The 23,160-nt window shown below is 35.4% G+C and overlaps 3 protein-coding genes across 3 annotated transcripts; all 3 read right to left on the reverse strand.

The window, feature by feature from the left end:
* Positions 1-1,771: 1,771 nt before the first annotated feature.
* Positions 1,772-6,238, reverse strand: LOC143535551 (putative myosin-binding protein 5). Its single transcript, XM_077029774.1, has 3 exons — positions 5,230-6,238; positions 3,374-4,108; positions 1,772-1,979 (listed from the first exon to the last, which is right to left on the reverse strand). Exons 1-3 carry the CDS (start codon positions 6,083-6,085, stop codon positions 1,804-1,806), a joined length of 1,767 nt encoding a protein of 588 aa, XP_076885889.1. The 5' UTR covers positions 6,086-6,238; the 3' UTR covers positions 1,772-1,803.
* Positions 6,239-7,669: 1,431 nt separating this feature from the next.
* Positions 7,670-13,952, reverse strand: LOC143535603 (uncharacterized). Its single transcript, XM_077029814.1, has 9 exons — positions 13,578-13,952; positions 11,870-11,916; positions 11,658-11,761; positions 11,336-11,543; positions 10,962-11,264; positions 10,814-10,870; positions 10,170-10,724; positions 9,668-10,068; positions 7,670-9,578 (listed from the first exon to the last, which is right to left on the reverse strand). The coding sequence occupies exons 1-9, from the start codon at positions 13,846-13,848 to the stop codon at positions 7,937-7,939; spliced, it is 3,588 nt and encodes a 1,195-aa protein (XP_076885929.1). The 5' UTR covers positions 13,849-13,952; the 3' UTR covers positions 7,670-7,936.
* Positions 13,953-17,763: 3,811 nt separating this feature from the next.
* On the reverse strand, positions 17,764-21,733 carry LOC143535552 (calcium-dependent protein kinase 1-like). The gene is made up of 7 exons (XM_077029775.1): positions 20,960-21,733; positions 19,893-20,036; positions 19,636-19,788; positions 18,747-18,862; positions 18,506-18,673; positions 18,194-18,415; positions 17,764-18,015 (listed from the first exon to the last, which is right to left on the reverse strand). Exons 1-7 carry the CDS (start codon positions 21,717-21,719, stop codon positions 17,896-17,898), a joined length of 1,683 nt encoding a protein of 560 aa, XP_076885890.1. The 5' UTR covers positions 21,720-21,733; the 3' UTR covers positions 17,764-17,895.
* Positions 21,734-23,160: the final 1,427 nt, after the last annotated feature.

The raw sequence follows: 23,160 nt of genomic DNA on the forward strand, positions 1-23,160 counted from the left end.
CACTTAAAACTTCCAACAATATATTAGCTTGATAATTGGGGAGATGTCATTGCATTGCCAAGCGCCAACAGAAGAAAAGAGGGGGGGGGGGGGGGGGGTTGTTGCATGTGGAGTCATTCTTTTTACCAACCAATCAATATGTCTCTTTTACATTAAAAAAAACTTTAAAAAATAATCATTTCTTTGGTTAAACTACCACATGTGTTTGAGAAAAAAAAGGTTAATGAATATCCTACGTGACAGTATTTTTTGTGTGTGCCCGTTCACTACATAAGATCCCATGCTTCGGTTATATGTTATAATAATTCAATACCATTAGTTTGACAATAAGGACTAACAACACTACACACATTCTTGTTTATAAGGGTCAATTTAACATTATAACCGTTTGCTCAAAACCTTGGGCCTTCTTTTGAAATCAATACAAGATAGATTTTGCTTTGTCAACTCAGTCCATATATTTGGAAAGTCAACTTAACATTGTCATCATGAACCACCCAAAATGCAATACCCAAAGTTGGCAAATGTCAATGCATGTGATGTGAGATAGTCTACTCTTGGCTGGCTATTATGCATGATCATATGGTATATATCATGCCTCATGTCTTACTTTTGTGGCTCACTTCACTCCATTTTCATTCTTTAATTCTTAAGGCTTAGAGCATTCATATTAGGTTCTCTATCTCCATCTTTAAAATTTAACTGAAAAACATATTTTTTTTAATTTATACATCATTTTCTAATAATCTATCCCAACCCATTCTCCATTACCATCTCTATATTCTTTTGTCTTATTATTATTTTTCTATATAAATTGATTTCTAATATATATTTATAGAAGGATGATTGGAAATGGAGTGTTGTGTCAAAACTCTAAATTTGAAGGCTTCCTATATCATTTAACTAAAATTTAGAGATGGGGTTTGGAGATAGAGAATGGGTTAGAGTGATTATTTAAACGTTTTTTCTAAATTTTAGAAATGAAGATGGATATGAAGAATCCATTGAGAATGCTCTTAGATTTTAGACAAATATTCATCTCCACAAAGTCCAACAGTGTGAGGGTGGATCTATTAATAACATATGTGTATTATATTTTTATTTTATTTTCATCAAAACTGATTGTTAAGATTCTTTTATGTAAATCTTTATAATAGTTTTGGTATTATAAATTTTAAACATGACAAAATGATCTATTCATATTATTGCCTATTAAATAACTTTTTACTACTTTTAAATTCACAACATGGTCTATTCATACAAGGGTTATTGTTTTCAATAATTCATACTTTCACTTGTTAGTTATGATTAATTCTAACTCAGAAATATTTTGAACGTATTTCCCCCAGCGATCTCACACTGACTTAAAGCTAATCCCGCATAATCAGCCACTAAAATTTGCAGTAAGAAGACACGTTTTTGACGTATAAGCAATCTATGTCATCAAAAACTAGTTAGCTTTCGGTTAGTGTGAGATCGCTGGAGAAAAATGTGTTTATTTGGACTATTTGTAAACATTTCCTGAGTTTAAGTTATTCCCGCTCAATAGGTGAAAATTGAAATTATTAAAATCCAATAACCGATTCATATAATTAATCTATAAATTTTATAATAAATTTATAAATCCACTTGAAATTAGTTTTCATAAACTTAATTTACAAAATTCTTTGATAAATGGGCCTAGTATAAATATAACAAACTCGTTTTCTACACAAACAAATTATGACAATTTCACCACTTTTAGGGTTAATCTAAAGTTTTGTGTCTAAAATTTGAATCACTTCATTTAAAAGTGAACTTAAGTTAACTTTGAAATTTTCTTAAATGTTCTGCTATCTCCGTTAGAAGTTTTGTTCCTTCATCACCCTTTTCGAGTGCCATTGCTGTGTGCTTCAAGAATCCACTCTCGGCTTCAATAGCTGCCAACTTCTCTCTCAATTGATTCACCTCTCGCCTAAGTGTAGCGTTGTCTCCATCACCTGTCAATCAATGTACGTGTCAACCATAACCAATACATATTTTAACAGGGAAAATCACCAGAATAGCCATGTTAACAGAAAAAATTATTAAAATAACCATGTAGCCATAAATAAAATTACTACTTAACCAGAGTTGTCATTTTGACACATGCGTGCAAAAATTAGCACGAGAGAAGGAAAATTATTGTAATTCAAAAAAGTCAAGGCTATTTTCGTAGTTTTTTTAGTCAGGACGTCTATTTTGATGATTTTAAGTTGGTATTAAATATTAATCATATTTATAACAAGTAAAATGAAATAAATAACTCAAATGGGTGTTACACTTAGGCCATGTGTAGTGTGCGAGAAAAGGGGCGAAAAGTGGGGGATTTGGGGCGCGAACACCGCCCCCTAGGCGAATTGTGGGGTGAAATGTGGGGGGGCGACATTAACTTGTCCGGCGAATTGTTCTTCTTGGTGGGGCCAACATGTATGTATATGTATATGTATATGTATATGTATATGTATATGTATATGTATATGTATATGTATATGTATATGTATATGTATATATGTTGTGTGTGTATATGTATATGTATATGTATATATGTTGTGTGTGTATGTATATGTATATATGTTGTGTGTGTGTATATATGTATATGCAAAAGAATCCTAGAAACAACCCAAACCACCCATTCCCTCCTCTTGGTCAACACCATGGTTCGCAAAACCAACCGAGCGTGAACTTACAATGGAACCTGATGAACCTAAACCAACCGAGATAACTGTTTCAATTTCTCGACCCGAACCTAAACATGTACGCCAACCGAGCTATATGTTTTTTTTATATTTTTAGTTATGTATTTTTTTAGTTATTTTTTTTGTATTTCTTTTTAATTTTAATGCATTTTTATTTAATTATTTAAATAAATTGGTTTTTATTTGATTAGTTTAATTATAAAAATAAAATATTAAAAAAAGATACTGTGGGCCAAACTTGTAGCCCCTACACCATTACACCCTAAAAACAAATTCGCCCTCTTTGCTGGCTGGGCGCCACGTGTCACAATTCGCCCCAATTGTAGCCCATCCACTGCACATAGCCTTATGTCCCTTTATTATATTAATAACGAAAATCACTAAAATAGCCATGTTGACAGAAAAAATTATCAAAATAACCATGTAGCATGGAATTTGTTAAATTACTACTTAACCAAAGTTTGTCATTTTGGCACAGGAGGTCGAAAATTAGCACGAGAGAAGGAAAATAATTGTAATTCAAAAAAGTCAAGGCTATTTTCGTAGTTTTTTTAGTCAAGATGTCTATTTCGATTATTTTTATGTTGGTATTAATCATACTTATAACAAGTAAAATGAAAAAAAAAAAAAAACTCAAATGAGTGTTACATATGTACCTTTAATATCATCTTGGTTATAATCTTGTGAAGATGAATGAATATGATCTTCAATATCTTTCAACATCCCAAAAAGTTGACATCTTTCGGTCTCAAAATCGACCGACGATTCACCACGATACTCCATTTTGTCATCAACATTGTGATCATCCGCAACGCTCCAACTCTCATACTTGTCACCAAACAATCGAGGTTGCAAATTGTCATAATATTCATCATACTCATCACTATCATGTTTCTTGATCTCCCCATACCGCGCTCTATAAACATCAAGTTCGGCTTCCAAAACCTTCGCATCTTCTTCTTTTTTCAAAAGCAAATCCTTAAGGATTTGAATAGCTTCTTCATCATACTCAGCTTGTTCATCCATCATTCTCTGATACTGCAATGCTTCCATATGAACACCAGCCTTTTCGGCTTGTAACCGAGTGATCATAGCCATTGCATTGTTGGCTGCAACGGTTGCTGCGCTACGTTCTTCATCAAGTTCCATATATAATGTGACAAGTGTTTTTCTGTTGTCACTAACTTGTTTCTTGAGTTGTTGAATAAGCGAATATTCGTCGTCTTCGTTGGTTTCTAAAGCCGAATCAGTTTTATCTTTATCTGATGAAACTGCTTTCTTGGGAGGTTTAACAGCCCATCTAGGACTTGCAACTACTTCTGTTAATGGGATCCCAAAGAACTTATTTGATTTAAAGGTTTTGCTTAAATCTTCTATCATTTCTTCAGAATCTGCAAGAACAATGGCATTAATGTTCCGGATTTTTTTAACGGCAAACTAACTTACTCCTAAATTATTGTTCCAGAGTAATGTTACATTTCTTTTCTCTCGGTTAATGTACAAAACCACTTTAGTAAGGCCTGTAAATTAAGTAATTTATAATTTTTTAACATTTAACACAACCCAAACTACATCTGGATAATGGGTAAGCGAACAACAAGCCGCGCCGCTATCCCCTTTTGGATCACAAAGCCTGTAAATGAACCGAACAAACACGGACAAGGACATATTCATGTTCGTTCATTTAACTTTTAGCGAACAAGGACACTTAATCGAACAATTATTTTGTGTTTGTGTTCGTTTATTTAAAAAAAAAATGAACATTATTCTGTTTGTTTATGTTCATTTTTTTAACTTCTAAACGAACAGCTCACGATCATAAATGACCATAACTGAACAAAGATAAACAAACAAAAATGAACATGTATAAACAAATATAAATGAACAAAAACGAAAATAATGAACACAAATGAACAAATATAAAACCATTAACTAGATAACTCTTCAAGATAATATTTAATTATTGTCTATTAATATGTAAATGGACATAAATGAACAAAATTAAATAAAAACATAAATGAACGAACAAAACTGTGTTTATGTTATTTGGTTTAATTAAACAAACACAAATATTTTGTTCATAATCATTCGGTTATAACATAGACAATTTCTTGCAGAACAATTCACGAACAATTCACCAAACATTCGGTTCTGCAGACATCCACTTTACTATAGAGCGTATCAACTGAGTATGGATAAAACGTTCAAACATGTGTCATGTGACACATTAGAAAACACATGTCCATTAATAACAACAAACGTTACATGGTAAGAAAGGAAAATTATTGTAAATTTTTTTAAATATTATTAAAAAAATAAATAAAACTTAACTTAAGAAAGGAAAAATATTGTAAAAACTTTTTAAATATTGTAAAATAAATAAGCAATATTTAATTTAAGAAAGGAAAAATCACCTATTGGCCCCTTGACCAAAACATTACTTTGTATTTTACATAAATAACATGCTTCACTTTCTATTTTAATTTTACATAGTAAGTAAAGGTAAACTCACTTTTCATATTCATGCTATACTCCTCGGGCAAGTCCGGTTCATTATCATTTGCAAACTTGAATTCCAAATACCGATTTTGCGAAAACGCTCTAGGCGAACACATAGGCGCCAACGAAGAAAACGCTCTAGGCGAAGAGGTGGGGAACAATAAAGAAAACGCTCTAGGAGAAGAACCCGGCATCAATCCAGAAGACGCTCTAGGCGACGCCATGGGCCCTAACGTAGAAAATGCCCGAGGCGTAGAAGACATGAACAAAGCCGAAGCTCTAGGAGAACTCCCTGGCATCAACGAAGACGCACGAAGGCTCGACAAACTTGTAGAATACTCTTTAGTAGGTTGTTTCGGCTTCAAAGACTCGCCACAACACGAACACAAATTCGGGTCATACGCTCTTGGCCTCTCGGGTTTATTATTAACATTTTTAACCTTGTTCTCGGGCGGTTTGCGATCATCCGCCTCTCGTTCTTTATTATTATTATTATCCGAATCTGAGTTATTTTCAATAGCGAACGAAAGAAGACAAGATTCGCACATTGTTCTAATATCTGAAAGCTTTCTATGGACATGACAATAAGCTAAGGATGATATGTCTTTTTTATGCGAGTCACATATCGAGTCATTGTAATATAAATTCGGGTTTTTTCCACATAAGGCGTGGTCGACGCGTGTGCATAGCACGCACGGGGGGTCTAGTTCGAATGTGTTGGCGAATTTGTTAGAGATAAACGTGAAGAATCCGTCGAGGTAAAGCGAGACGATTAGCATCCATTCAAGAACAGCCCATAGAAGGAAATGTGGGAATATGCCTAGCTCTTCTTCTACAAACATTCTAAATGTTCGTTTTGATGAGGCCATTTATGGAGTTTAATGATTCGAATAAATGGATTGCAGCAATGTTAAATGAAGTAAAGTAAAAGGAATGTGACACAAGTTGTAATTAAGCTTTATGATCCATTTTTTTCTGTCTATAATTGTAGGAGTCATAGCTGAATTAATGGAATGTCATCCATTGGATTTTTATATTAAAAAAAAAAAAAAAATCTTTTTGCACCAATAAACTTTAAACTGGTCAGTGGTCATTTTTCTTTGTTTAAACTTTTTGTAAAAGTACAATTAATTAAAGTAAAAAAGTTCGAATCATAAAATAACAATAATAATAACAATACTATAAATAAAAATAATAAATATGTTTTATTTATTTATTTGTTGTTTATTTTATCTAGTATATTACATATTCAGCAAAATATTTACTTATTTTTTAGTTGGGATGGGTTAGTTTTTACTTTCAATTTTAAGACGTGTAAGAAAAATATATGATGTATTTGATACAACTTTGATGCATTAACAACTTTATCATTTACCATTTTGTCCATATTGCGATATTAATAAAATATTTAATGAACATAATATGTAATAGCATAATATTTAATATCTATTAATTAGTTTATTTAATATTTATGTAAATTTCTTTTTATTCAATTTTCTTTTAATTATGCGTTTGGTATTTAAAAATACGTATTGGTCGGGTGGTGCAACATGCCGCGTCAGGACATGTCACATAAAAGGGGTTATTTAAGTTCGAGTTAAAACAAGTTCGGGACAAAATATTTTCAGATTAAAACGGGTTTGGGTAGACTTATTCGTCAATTGTTAATGCATTTATAGTGATATAAAAAATCTCTTCACGTAGGCGTGTCGATCATGATAAAACTCGACAAACCCCGCAACATAGTAGAGTTTTAGTTGCACATGTCGATCATGTTAAAATCCGACAAACCCCGCAGCATACCAAGGGCTCAATTGGTAGTTCTTTAAGTTATTAGTTTTGTTTTGGTGGGAGAATTTCTAGAAGTGTATGTTCAATTCAAGTGTCATATTCAAAAGGGAGCAAGCTTCTTGTTAAAAGTTCACACACATGATAGTTGATACTTAACTTTTTGTATTGTGTCTGTTATATTATTCAAATTACAACAGTTGTATCCAATGTATTTGTTCTTATCAAGGGTAGTATGACTGGTCCACTACTATGAATTGACCAAAGTAACCATAAAAGGACCTACTATGGAGAAAAGTGGTTTAAAAGCCCCCTTGTAGCCCACATGTTATCATGAGTGACATATTTGATCATATGCAGTTATACACACCACAATTTGAGTTTATGGTACCAACACAACACCAAAGCTTTCATCAATATGATCATTGCATGGCCCATTGTTCCCCACTCTTTTATCTTTATTCTAATTGATGCCAAAGCATATACTTATACTCCACTTCTATTTTATAAAAACTTATAAAGAGTTCTACTAGTAGTGAGCACTTGACACAATATTGTTATAAACATGACACAAAAACAGTTATATAATTGCATATTGAATCATTATAAAATGAGCACCCAACGGCCAACTGATAACTTGCACGAAGCGGTTGATCAATGTATATGAAACCACGGTCAAATGACGCCAAAGAGAGCATCCATATATAAAAATAAAAAACAGAAATACAAGCTATATTAGCATTATGAATCTAGAGTTGAAAGGTTTGGTCTTTACCTTGGATGTTTTTACATGGATACACAATTAAAAACGAAAACATTATACCGATCAGCCTCGTAAAAACACTTCCTCCAAAAATGAGATACAAGAACAATCTACCTGCCCTGCCACAAGTTGAAACAAGCCATAACAAGTGATGTTTACACATGTATATTCACTTCCTCCTGACCTGTCTTTTAACTTTAACAATCCTTCTACTAGACTTGTCATCTCCACCGCTACCTAAGGAGAAACTTCCTCCTGCATTAAACTGTGGTGCCTGAAACGGATTCGGAGAAGGTGCTTGTGCTTGTGCTTGTGGTTGTTTGTTTGTCTGCGCACCAAACATGAAACCCGGTGGCTGAACCGTTGATGGTGTAGTCGGAGTGGCTGAACCAAACATGAAAGGCGGTGGTGTGCTACTGGAAGCTTGACCAAATGCAGGAACTGGTGAAACAGGTGTTTGGTTGGTGTCATCAGCCATAGTGTCTTCCATGCTCATATTATCATTGTTATTAGTAGGTGAAGCTCCAAAAACAGGAGTTGAGTTTCCAAAAGCTGGAGCCGGGTTTGAAGAAAATGAGAACATGGAAGATCCTGTTGAAGGGGCTGTCACTGCATTAGCATTAGATGATCCAAACATGAAAGGTGAACTGCTGGCAGAAGGCGTAGATGTAGAAGATGCCCCAAACGAAAAAGGTGTAGTTCCAAAGACGTTTGTAGTGGAGCTAACAGATTTGGTCTCTGATGTGGCAACAGTAGAAGTAACTCCAAAACTAGGAGCTGAAGTGAAACCAGAACCAAACATGTTCGTAGAGTTACCAGATTTGGTGTCTGATGTGTCAACAGTAGAGCCAATTCCAAAACTAGGTGTTGAACTAAAACCTGAACCAAACATGTTTGTAGCGGGATTACCAACTTTGGTCTCTGATGAGGCAGCAATAGTAGAGCTAAGTCCAAAACTAGGCGTTGAACTGGAGCCAGAACCAAACATGTTAGTGGAACTAGCAGACTTGGTCTCTGATGAAGCAACAGTAGAGTTAAGACCAAAACTAGGTGATGAACCGAATCCAGAACCAAATATGTTGGCGGTGGGGTTACCGGTTGAACCACCGGGCTTGATCTCTGATGGAATGGCGGCAGAAGTAAGACCAAAACTCGGAGCAGAAGAACTAAAAAGAGAACTTGCTGAAGTGGATGATGGCACATCGCTGGTCCCTGAACCAAACTTGAATGGAGCCGCCTGTGTAACTGAAGTAGATGCTTCCTGTGTACTAGCCTGAAATCCATTGGTGGTTAACGTAGCTGATGATGAACTAAGCCCAAATGTGCTACGGCCATTGCTCGATGCGGCGAATGTACTGGCAAAAGTTGAAGTTGGAACCGTTGAGGCGGAAGACAAAGAAGCAGTTGCAGACCCGGAACTAAATATGGATGTAGGAAAAGAACTGCTGGTGGCTGAAGAGGTGGCAGTAGCGGTGGTGGTGGTGGTAGAGGGTGAGAAAACAGTAGTGACAGAAGAAATGACTGGTGATGAACTACTACTGAAAATCTTGTTTGTGTCGGTTCCAGAAGGTTGAACAGATGAGAAAGCAAAAACTGATGGACTTGAAGCAGAAGTCCCGTTAATAACACCTGAACTATTTGCTGAGGCACCAAATGAAAAAATACCACCGGTTGATGCAGTTGTGAGTTTGGCAGAGGATGGTGATCCTGAATTAGAAAACAAACTTACGGACTTCTGACTGTTGACATTATCATCTTTATTGGAAGCTGAAAATGACGCTTGATTTTTATTCATGGTTGAATCAATCAAGCTGCAAAGCACCAGAAAAAGAACAAATGTGCATAAGGTTCACCTTATAAGCGATAAATAACGTACTTTGCAGAAAAACAACTTAATTACCTGGTTGAGCCAAGTGGTCTTGCATCAGGACTAGCGTATGCTTTAACCCCATAAGGTCCAGCACTATTGCTAGTACTTGTTCCAAAAGTTGGGAACACTGTAGGTTTATTTTGAGATGTAACTGTATCAACTATAGAAGATGGTTGAGAAACTGGCGAGGTTGAAGTAGGGAAGTTAACACCCGTATTCTGGGTATTAGAAACAGAACCATCAGAAGATACTACCCCTTTTTTAAACTCAGGTGTAACTGAAATTGGGTCAACTCCAGGTGATGCAGTTTGACCGACTTTAGTAGAAACATCTTTAGTTGCTAACACAGATGTCCCGAGTTTCTTATTATCATCCAGTGAGATAGATACATGCCCATTAGAATGGTTGTCATCGTCTAGCTCCAAAGAATCCTTCACAAAACAAAAAAAGGTATAATAACACTGCTTTTTTTTCTAACTTGCAAGTTGCAAGTGGTAAAATATTTAATGGAAAGATCACAAGTTTAACCTACCTCATGGGCACTCATCGAAAAAGCTCGTTTACTTGTAGTACCAGCTTTTGTAACAATTGGTGCATTACCACTTACTGGCGCTGTAAAACTTCCATTAACATTTCTTGAACCATTTTCTTCAACAGTTACTTTGCTTTGAAAAGTTGACTCACGAGCATCTGAAAACAACAACCGCTGTTTACCCTCTGATTTCTGTTTATCTTGAGAGCTTGATAACCCTTTTGGTGAGTCGATTTTCTCAGTAATTCCAGCTAGCTTGGAACCTGATGGTTTTTCCTTCGGGCTCATTCTATCGAGATGCTCAAAAATTTTTAACGCCATTTGACTAGACTCTGTAGGAACAGAACCATAATTGTGGTTTCGTTTACCAATCTCTCCAGTTTCCTCAACAGCCTTTAAGGCTTTTGGTTCGGGTTCATTCCTTAAAAGCTTTTGACTTGAACCAAGTTTAGAGAGAGAACTCTGGTGTGATGGTAAATTAGCCTTTTGTCTAATTCTACGCATAGGACCACCAGACCCAATGTCATCAAGCGCAGAACTCCAACGTTTTGCAGCCTGAAGTAAACACTTAAAAAGTCAATGAAAATTCAAAAGTTACTTAAAAGCATGTTATTAAAACAATAGTACATCAAGTAAACAGATACCATTCTGCTTGATCCAATTGACCCTTCATGTTCCCAAGCAGATGGTGAAGCCACACCCTGAAATCAAGCAAAATTAATAAAAGGTCAGTAGGACATTATAACACAACTACACAAGGTCAAAGAAGATTAGGGTTTAGGTTCATCTAACCTTTTGACTTAAAGTTGAAGGACCTCTATAATACGGTGTGCGTGGCATATTGTATAAAGCGGATCTGCCTCGAGATCTAAAGGTTGTCGAACCATTTTCAAAAGCCTTGGTAGCAACTGCAGTCTTTGGTGTATGTGATGCGGTAGGTGTTTTGGGAAAAGTGGTTGTGTTATTAAGCAACACTAACTCGTGTCTTGGTACATGGCTGTTTGACCTTAGGGTTATTGGTGATAGTTTTGTAGGCCTAGTCCCCATATAGGCCTTTGCCAGCTCAGCAGGTGAAGCCACATCATCTTCAAAGGCCTGTGATGATCCAATTACAGATGAATTTCAAAACTAAAACAAATAACCACAAGCAAAATAATACAACTTACTCTTGCAATGACAACAGGTGTAGAAATTGCAGCATCAAAGTTCACAGTCTCCCTCTCTACTACATGTTTGATCAATGTCCCACTTGTAAATGCATCAGTTTTCGATGCATGATATGATGTGCTGGGAAACTTCGCTTCATCCGCTTCAACACCATTCGACTCCGTCGTTTTTGAATGCAGCAATGCTGTCAAACGCTCAATTTCAGATCTGCACAAGAATGCAATTCTCGTAAGCTCACTTCAATTATTTTCTACTCTTGTTAGCATGTTAGACCCTAGAACAGATCATGTTTTGTAACTGGCCCAAAAACAAAAAACCAACCTAGTAAAAGTCTTTTGTTTAAGCATATTCTCAAGATCTGATATCTCAGGTGCACCTTCATTGGTGCTAGGTTCAATTACTACAGTAGAATTCTTTGATGCAGACTGCCAAAAACACAAATCAAGATTATGATGATGAAAAGGGTATCTATTAACAACAAAGCAAAAGTAACTTTTGGGGGAAAAATGTGATATGGAAAATAATAAACTTACATTTACAGCGGCTTCCTGAGACACATTCCTTGGGTCTTCATTAGTCCCTGATCACAGTAAAGCCTTAGTAAGGAACATAGAAAGAATTAAAAAACCATAAATATATTTTAAAAAACAGGTAGCAGCAAGGTAAAAATAAAAACTTGATTGGTTGTCCATAATAAATATAACTAACACTATAATTAAAATTTGTCTAATCTTATTGGCTGATACATACTTTATGATTCGTAGTAATACATAATTTAAAAACTTTTGCAATGTGAATGAAATTAATGTCAGCTTTTTGAACAATAACCCTGCTATGTTTCAGTTAAAATTTTAAGCAACAATGAAGTCCATATAACTTAGATTTTATATCCCCCAACGATGTTGTAACCTCTACTGTGGGTTATGAACTTATTGGCTTAGCCATTACCAAATCAATGGCAATGATATCAACATTTTATTTCTAGTCAACACAAGACAGTCACATTCATAAACAGTCCTGTAAGCTAGATACTTAATTACAGGCTCTTAACAAAAGTGAAACAAAAAAAAAGGTTTTTCATGACGATAGTCAAGCATGGTTTGGCTAGAATACATACATAATTACAGATGCCTTTTCTTATAACCAAACTTACTGAAAACCTATATTTCTATGTCAACTTAATTTACCCGTCTGTCGCTTTTGACTCAATGGCAAGCTTACAAAGCTGAACATAATGAACACAAAAGACAACCAGACAATCATCATTTATGCTGTGAGATATAATACATAAGTGAAACAAAATCTACGCAATATGATGTATGATTGTATGGGACACATTCCATTATCACATCTACAGAAACCTACAAAGTACATACCCCTGGTGATTTTAAAGAACATTCACAAACATAACAACAAACTTAGTATTAACAGAAAAATTTTTCCCAATTCTCATCTATGAAACAAATCCCCTCTTAAATCTAACCAACTGAAGATTTCATCTAATAGCAGCTCCTCAACTATAGCAAAACTACGCCCACTCAAATCAAATCTAAACGTATACCCCTACAGTTAAAACAGCACTTTCTTTCTAAAACCAAAACAAACATAAGCCAATGTAAACATACAATAACAAAACAATCCACCATGATGATAGAATTACTATAAAGTGGCACCAAAAATATGCTCTTTTACAAGGTAACAAATACAGTCAGATGAACCCTAAGCATATCAACATAAACAACCAATAAACCATACAAGACCACATCTAATTCCAACAACAGTCGCACACAAAAATCAATTAACCAAATTCCTCCACATAATAAATTAACCCTATTAATCGAAAAAAGCTTTTAACCTGGCACACGTTGTGAAAATTTCATCAATTCAATAGCAAAACTAGGCCCACTCAAATGTAAATGTATACCCTATATGATTAAAAACACACCTTTTCTTAAAACCTAACCAAATATAAGCCATTGTAATAAACAATAACAAATCAATCCACCATAATATTATAACTATTATCAACTGGCACTAAAAATAAGCCCTTTCACAATATATTAACAAATACAGTCAAATAAACCCTAACTTCTTAAGCAAATAAACATAATCAGCATTCAGCAATCAACATAAACAGCCACATCTAATCCAGCACAATCATACACAAAATCAATTAACTTAATTCCACATCCAAATTCAATTAACCCTAACCTAAATACCTAATCGAGAAAAGCTTTTAACCTGTCAAACGTTGTGCAGGTTGAGAATTAAGCCGCTTACGAAACACGCCAAACAACCTATCAGCACCAGCGTATAACAGCCTAGACGCAGGGTCCACAAGCTTCGCTAATAGGCTAGAATTATTATTATTATTGTTATTATTATTATTATTGTTTCTGATTGCGGTTGGAGGCCGATCGTACGGCGTGGCGTGAGAACTACGGCGGCTAGGTTTCTTCCGGAACTTGCCGCCGGCCCCGCCGCTCTGGTAGGTGCTTACGCCGTCGGCCATTGGAGCTGTGGACAGAGGATTTGCGTAGAGAGAGAGAAAGAGAAAGAGAAAGAGAAAGAGAGAGGTAGTGGGAAATTAGGGTTTTTATCTCAGCGTTATGAAAATTGATCCATTATTATTATTATTATTATTATTATTATTAATTTATCACATTTTAAATAATGGTGAAAATAATATATATCGAAATCAGGAGCGTGAGAGAGAGAAAATTTTGAAGCGGATATTATGGTTTTAACTTGTTAAAGACCCTTTGAAATATGTTTAATTACGTAACACACCCTTTTAGATGTTTACGCTACGATAACCTCTTAAAATTGTAATAAGGCGGATTTATGAAGAAAATTGTTCTCGTATGAGATCTTGTAGATTGGTATTATGGTGGTTCGTCTTTGTATGTTTTATGTTTATTGATCTAATTATCTATTCCTTAACGGAACAACTTGACATGTGTTATTTGTGCATTAATGGTTTTACGTTTTGCATATCTCAAACCCACATTGTATAAATTAGGATCATGAATTATACTCCTGTATATGTGCTTGAACACAAAAATAGGTATGCACACATAAGGAATAAGCTAATGATAACATATTTGAAAATTTGAAAAATGTCATTGTGACTTAAGTATACATGCCTCAATACTGTTAATCATATACATTCAATTATAGTTATCAATATTGCATGAATTGGAATCATGAATTATAATTATGTATGCACTTAAACACAAAATTTGGCATACATGCGTAAGGAATAAGTTAATAATTATGTATTTATATGTGAAGAAACACGGATCTACTCCCCACTAATGGGTCCTAGATCCAATGAGTCAATAGGGTAGGATCCGGTTAACTGTCAGCACGATATGAACCCAATTGCCTAAAGTCTAGTGACGAAATCCTGGAAAATAGACACCGTGAGCTCGTTACGGGAAGGACAAAAGGGGGGGGGGGTCTTCCCATAACCACCCTCCAGCGTGAGAATAAGTACAGTTATGAAGAAGATAATGCACTTAAGTAAATTGAGAGAGTACAGTGGGAGTGAATGAATACTTCATGATGATTGAGAGGGTATTTATAGCCGAAGGGTGTGGGAAGGTAATTGGGCCAGCTGTCCTTTTCAGAAGATGCTCTCATAACCACCTGGACACGTGTCCTCTCTTGATATGTTTAGCTTATACGTTGCATGTGCATGTATAACGACCTAGACACGTGTTTTTCTGATATTGGTTCAGGAGAAATATTAACCACGTGCATGTTTGTAACGGCCTTGCCAGGTGTCACTGGCTGATTGGCCGAGACCTGTTGGTTCACCAAACCCCGACTCAGCGGCCGACGTCTAACCGGCACGAATACGCTATCCTAGATGGAAACGACTTCCCCGCGGAGCATTTTCTCTTTCGTCCTCGGACGTTCGGACCTTGCGGAACTTCGTTTCACTTCGTTCGTTCCATTAGAGACGCGAAGTTCGTACCTTCTCCCCATTTTGGGCTTTGCTCTAACTGAAGCTATTGCATCGTTTGCCCCAATGATGGCCTTTCTGATCTCATCCGTATTCCGATCAAAGAATCAAAGAAAGAAGGTTGGCGTTCTGGGGCCTTTAGAAAAAAAAGAAAAAAGAAAAAAAAACAAAAGATCTCAAAATCTTTAAAGTACCCTTAGCGTAGGCCGAAAGAAAGTCAATATGAGATTTGCGTTTTTCCAACGAAACAGTGAAAGATGCTGTCTCGCCCGCCCGCCGACCCATGAATTCTTCAGAGCGGGCCGGCAGGCCGGGCGTACGGGAACCGTTCTACGAACCCTTGTTGATTCTGAACTTCGTTCGCGAAGGCACCGGACTTTTGACGGGCCAGCCCAAAAAGAAAGCCGGGCGCTTGGGAAGCTATGCAAAACCTGAAAAAAGGAATCTGCTTTCCATCTTTGAGCTCAGAGGTTACGATCGTCTCCTCATTAGGCTATTTTAAAAAAGTATAGCTGACTCATCAGCTGAGTGGTTCGCTGTAAAAAGAGAGAAAGGGGCGGCTATCTAGCGGGAGTCGTTTCGGTTGTATGCCACGAGGTCCCTATGGACAAGGGGACAAGTGAATCATCGCTTTTGGGCGTCGAAAAAACCAACGATTCTCCTCTCAAAGTAATAGAGAGATCCTTTTCTTTTTCCGGTATGTAGCTCCGCGAACAAGGAGCGCATCATCAGAGCAGGGCGAAAACGAACATAGGATCATGGCCCTTCGCGAAGCGCTCTCTCAGATGTTTCCACTCCTGCCCCCGCAAGCGAAGAGGTTTCAAGATACCAGTCGACCGAGCGAAAGTGAACAGCTCCGAGCAAATCTTCTAGAGAGCGTACCCTTTGTTTCTACTCTTTCTCTCTTCTAAAAATCACTGTAAACCTTCTGGAAGGTATTTGATTGCTGACAGCTGTCTCGGGGCATTGCCTCGTGGTCGTTTATGCGGAAGGGTACTCCTTTCTCGCGGATGACTTTTGAGGGTGCCAAGATGCTTCCGCATGTGTCGTGATGGTGTTTCTTCCTTAAATGGTTTGTGCGGTTGGTTCTCATGCCCCACGGGTGCCTTACGAGGGACTTCTGGTTGACCCGCGGGCATTACTTAAGGGTATTTGGGTCTTTTTGGTACCCTACCTCTATAATATGTTTTACACTTGTACTTGTAACGTAGATATAGCATGCTCATATTATTAATCACAAACATTCAAATTTAGTTTTCATAAACGATCACATGCTAAGTAATCCTAAGTTTTAAAGTTTCGTGTTTTTTTACACAGATTGTTTATAAAATTCTCACATTATCATTTGTAATGAAGTGAGTGTACTATTTGTTAGGTGTTTCAATTAGAATAACAATAATTTGGTTGATATAAGTACGATAAAACATGATGATTTGTAATTATTTCATGTACAATGAGAAAATGGGTTGCAAACATTAATCAGACAAAAAGCTAAGCAGTTAATAGTATAGGGAGTAATATGTAACTTTTAAAATTCAGGATTTTCCTCCCATTACTCAGTGGCGGGGAAGATTTATTGTTAAAATTTTCAACAAAAATATATTCTCTTTTAAATATATATTTTTATAAGAAAAACATAAATACTTAAATCACAGTTTTTTGTTTGTAAAGATTTGTAATTGTTCGTAGTATTTTCTATTTTATTACCGTTATTGTTAGAGCATTTGTAACTTTTGTTGGTAGTAAAAAATATTATAGAGTTTCTTTGTATATGTTTGATGTTGGATTTAGAATTCCTTTTAAGGTTAGGGGATGTGTAACTGTGTAAGTTTTAAACCATGCACGTGACAGGAATTTTGTAGGATCTTCTTATGGTCTCGGTTCGATGCACGTGACCGGAATTTTGTGGCATCTTCTTGTGGTCTCGGTTCGATTCCAATAAAGTGTGTTTCACTAATAGGGAAGACTACCATTATTCTAGGACTTAAACTTGGGGTAAGATGAGTTGTATGCGGGTGGTAAGTCTTTTAGTGTCCCTCGACAACCAGTTGCACTAAAGTCGTTAAAAAGAACTAAAAATTTATTGTTTAACTCAGATTATAGATAATAAATGGTCAAATATTTGATTTTAGAGAGCCATCAGCTTAGAAGAAACCATATATATTTTCAAATTAATAATCATCTTTTGTTAAAAAATAAATAAATAAAACTTCTTTGCCCGTTTATAATTTTTGTATTAACGATACTTATTAAAATACTAAAATATGATATTTTATCAAATATCTTAAATTTATATAAAGTTAAGTATAAAACAATCAAAAGAACTTAACGAGATATTCCAAAAAGATCTTTTTATTAATAGTAAAAAAATTCAATCATGAAACATAATATGACTAAACTGGCCTTGTCCAACTTAATATCTTAACATGTTAGGAAGATCATTTGTGTATTGTGTACAAATAAAATCAAAATCAAGACATGTAATGTAAGTAAACCGCAAGTACTGGTTTCTAAAATCTGGTATAATATTTTCAAGAAATAATCATTAAAAAATAACAAGAATATTTAAAAAAAAATAAGTTTTTATGTTCACTGTTTTAATGGTCCTCGTAACGTAAGGCTGAAGGTAGACTCGAGGCTCTTCTTAGCACCGGCGTTGGCAGGCCCTTGCATCATGGCCACAAACTCGTTGTAGTCTATGCGTCCATCCTATTATACCATGTAAATAAATCGTGAGCAAGTACTCGTTTAACATTCTTACACACACATATACGCGTAGTAATAAGATAAGTGGTTAAATGATAATCGAAAATAAAAAAGTCTGACTATTTTATTAAAATAAGTGGTTAACGAGGCTATTTTTGGATTCTCCGAATAAGAAACTTACATTATCTTGGTCAATGTCTTGAATCAACTCTTCAAAGGGAACGTCTATGCCAAACTCCTCACTAGCTTGTTGAAGTTCATCGGCAGTAATATAACCACTTCCGTCCTTATCAAAGTAAGAAAACGCCACAAACAAATGATTTTCTTTTTCTATTTTATTCATATGCAACGTTGCAGCCACGAACTCTCCATAATCAATCGTTCCACTATTATCCACATCAGCCTGAGTCAAAATTTAAGCAAGTTTGACCATGAAAGTCAATATTTTTCCTATTAATATATGCAAAAATAAACCATTGAATTTAGGTCTTACTGCTTGCATTAAATCATATATTTCCGACTCCCTAAGGTTAGCGCCAACTCTTTTTAATCCCTCCTTAAGTTCATCAAAAGTAATGTGACCGCTGTTGTCGGTATCTATCATCTGAAACATTTGTTTCAGCCCGGCTATTTCTTCTTCTGATAGGCTCTCTGCTATGACCTGCATCAAGTTTGTGCATTTAATAAACACTATATACAACGAAGGCGTGTGTTGACTTTTGAAGTCAACTTACTCTAACCGCCATTTTCTTGAGCTTATTCATGGCTAAAAATTGTTTCATTCTACTCAAAACTGCAGAGTCCAGAGGCTTGTCTGGAGCCACACCGTCAACTTGAACCCAAGGATGACCTGAAAAAAATTATAAATTTAAAACGATAACTTCTATAACGAGGATGCGTATAACACTATAACTAATCTATTAAATATGGTTACAGAAACTAGGATGAATATCATTACATAACTCTTAAATTATTTAAGAACTTGAAGGAACCCTTGAAAACTAACGTTTTTTTTTAAAAAATTGTATGTTTATGTTATTTGAGTGTAGTTTTATTATTTTGTATATTAATATTTACGATTACAATTTTAAAAATTAGTTTTGTTACATATTAATATTTACGATTACAATTTTTTTTACACACATGTAAACTTGTGATTAATATATGTAAACAAAAATTTATATATAAAATATGTAAAACTACTCTTAAATAATGTTAATATATAAAAAAAAAATTAAAATGTTTGGTTGTTAAGAGTTCCTCAGAGTTCTTAAGTTTTTTAGAGTTCTTAAATGATACCAACCCAACTAATAATAATAATAACAATAATAATAATAATAATAATAATAATAATAATAGTGGCCAAAATTAGTTAAGTACGGAGTACTTGTATTATAAGTCCACATGTTCAATTCCTGAAACGGACAATTAAGTAGGAGACCCGATAATCCAACTACTCAATAACCAATATGTTGACTCGTTCAGTGAGTCAAAAGTTGACTAATTTGAATGATACATTATGAGCCTAGTTTATGAAACAACTAAATATTATTTGCACTTAAATTGATGCATAATTATTAAATATGTAATAAATTTTCATAAGTAATGATTCGTAGGACTCACATAAAACTTCATGTGCAGATAAACGCCTTTTGGGGTCTCGATCGAGCATTTTTCTCACTAGATCTTTTGCGCCATCAGAAATGATTGGCCACGGGTCAGATGAAAAATCAAGATCACCATGCAAGACTTGTTCAAATATTCCTTGTTCGGTTTCTATAATCAAAAAGACAAATCTTTTAACAATCAACTGTAACTTTATACTGCCACTATCATATAAAGATTGCAAATTATAAAACTTCACATAATTAACTCCTCACCGGCCCAAAACGGAGGAACACCAGATAGTAAAATGTAAACAATCACCCCGGCACTCCAAACATCCACTTCGGGACCATAATTCTTTTTCAAGACTTCCGGTGCTACATAATATGGACTTCCAACCACAGCATGAAATGTTTCACCTGCAAAAAAATAAAATATTTCAAAAAAATGGTCCTAAAGTAAAATGTAGTACATACTAGAGTAAACATAGTCCTCGTGGTTTACCGTAAATAACCCTTTTAGTCCAATAGTTTATTTTTCTCTTTTGAGTAAATTGCGGTTTTTGTCCATGTGGTTTGTCCAAATCTACGGTTTTAGTCAAATAGTTTTAAATTTGCGATTTCCGTCCCTGTCATGTGCCCCTCACGTGAGGGGCACTTTTGTCATTTTCTCTCCCCAAATAAACCCCAGTCCTAATTCGCAAGCCCCCTCACGTGAGGCGATGGGGTGTATTTTGGGGAAAAAAAGGACAAAACTGCCCCTCACGTGAGGGGCACGCTAACGGGTTTAACGACCAGACTTAACGGAGTTAATGAATCGGGTTTAATTACAAGTGAAATGAAACCACAGGGACGGAAATCGCAAATTTAAAATTATTGGACTAAAACCGCAGATTTGGACAAACCACAGGGATGAAAACCGCAATTCACTCTTCGCTTTTTACTCCATTAGTTTTATTTTCGTTTCAAGCAACTCCATGTTTTTAACTCTAAATAAAAGGGCGTTTTAGTCTTTTTACATATAAGAACTATCTATTATGTAATTAATAAGACAGTTTGATACTTAAACGATTATTTATGGCATTTTAATACTTTTACATAACCAATCCTAGTATTAAATTATCTTATTAATTACAGAAAAAATTATTATGTACAAAAAAGACTAAAATGCCCTTCTACTTGACAGAGTGAAAAACATACAGTTGATTGAAAGGAAAATGGAACTGATGAACTAAAAAAGCCAAGAATAAACTACTAAACTAAAAGAGTTAATTTTTACAAACCACGGGGACAAAAATAGCAATTTACTCTACGAACTATAATAACTGTAATACAAAGTATACCTGGCTTAAAGAAAACCGACAATCCAAAATCAATAGTTTTAAGAACCGCATCCTCTCTCTTATTCATAAACAAAAAGTTCTCAGGCTTTAAATCCCGATGCATAACACCCATAGAATGACAAGCCTCCACAACCCCGACAATAGTTCTCGTAAGCTCAGCCGCTTTCCATTCCGTATAATGTCCATGCGCAAGAATCCTATCAAAAAGCTCTCCACCCGCACACAACTCCATAACAAGATGAACCGCTACATTATCTTCATACGCCCCTTTAATCGAAATAACATTCGGATGCTCGGATAAATGATGCATTATTTGAACTTCCCGCCTCACATCTTCCACGTCATCATCGGTCAATAACTTCCGTTTTTCAATTGTTTTACACGCGTATAGTTCACCCGTGGTTTTATCTATACAAAGAAACGTTGTACCAAATTGCCCTTGTCCTAACTTCTTCCCGAGTGTGAATAAATGTTTCAAATTTCCGGTTTTTCTTTGCAAGACGGACTTGGTTCGGAGCCCTGCAGTCGTGACCGGTTTCACTTTCTTGGGTTTTACTAATTCTTGATCTTGGTTTTGTTTCTTTTCGGGTTTTGGGATCTTTATTTGCTCTGGTGGTTTGTGTGGTGGTTGTTCTTTAGGTACTTCTCCGTTAGGGGTCGGTGGAGGTTCTTCCGGTGATCGGGTCGTCCAAATTGCGTCCGAAACCGATTGTAAAAACCTGTTTTTTGAAAAGTTCGGTCCAGCACAAACATTCCCCATCTAGATCGATCCCGATTTCACTGCACTTGTTCAACGAAACAAAGATCAACTGATCATCAAAAACAACCCAAACTAAATAGTAATACAAACTAACCAAGCCAAGCACTGGCGAAGTTTCATTGAGGCCCGGGGTGGGCCCGGCCCCCATGTTTTTTTTTTGCGCAGTAGTGTAAATTTACCCGTTTTCGGCCGAAAGTTTTTATACGTAGTGTAAGTTTAGCCTTTTTCGGCCGAAAATTTGAGCCCGCCCGCCCCCCCCCCCCCCCCTCGTTTGTGAAATTTTGTATATATTTTGAGCTCCCCCCCCCCCGGTGCCTCAGTCCAAGCTTCGCCATTTAAGCCGAGCCTTATCGAGCTAAAGCCAAGCTCGAACCTCAAACAAAGCTCATTTAGCTATCGAGCCCGAACTCAAGTATTCTTAAGTTTTTACTCTTTTAGAAGCCGGGCTTTAGCTCGTTTAAGGTATCACACATGAGTTCAAACAGAGCCTAGGCTAGTTTAAGGTTTTCTTAGAATTTATAAAAAATAATTAAATAAAATGTCTATAAATTAATTAATAAATAATAATAATAATAAACCAACTGAGCCCAAGCCTGGCTCGAGCTTTAGAAACAAAGAGCTAAAAACGAGGCAAACTCGAGCATAAAACTAAATAAGTGAAACCCATTACAATTCTGAACAGATGATGACAATTAGCAAGATTCAAGAAACTAAAACATATAAGTTATAACAGCGATCAATTGAGCAATTTGGTGTTTGTTAATATACCCAAATAAGACACACCCAACCCAAATCTATTCAGATCAATCGTAAATCGTACGTTGTTGATATTAAAGTCAAAGCAATACAAAATCAACCAAACAAATCAAGAATACTAACCAGGTATTTAGCTTCTTCTAGTTATTATTATTATTTTTAATTGGAGTTTAAGGAAGTGGAAGAAAGAAAGAAAGACCCGAATGTTGAAATGTTGAATTATGGTTATTATTCGTTTTGATTTACGCGGAGACTAATATGTTGAATCGAATCTTCTTCTTCTCTTCGCGGATTTGTCTGTCTATCTGTCGATCCCAAAAATTACGTCTGATTGGATTGATTTGATTATTATTAGTATTGTTGCTTGAATTTTGTAGGTAACGGGTCAATTTACATGTTTATTTCTTATATATAGATATAGATCTTTCCTTCTATAACTTCAACTTTAATTTCATACTTTATTTACTTCCTAAAACGTGATTATTGGTTTGCATTTAATTAAATTGTTAAAAAGACAATGACGGATTAATATTCGGACACAGATGTTTAAACGAATGAATTTTCATTACTAGTATTTGTTTTTTATGCACGGCGATTTTTTTGTTGTGTAAGGTTAATTTACTCTATAATTTGGAAAGTTTCGTTGTCCCACTCTGACGAGACTATGTTATTTTAACGGGGTTAC

The sequence above is a fragment of the Bidens hawaiensis genome, unplaced genomic scaffold (assembly GCF_021521415.1).
Source record: "Bidens hawaiensis isolate Kalapana, Puna unplaced genomic scaffold, B.hawaiensis_p1.1 tig00010569_1, whole genome shotgun sequence".
NCBI lineage: Eukaryota > Viridiplantae > Streptophyta > Magnoliopsida > Asterales > Asteraceae > Bidens > Bidens hawaiensis.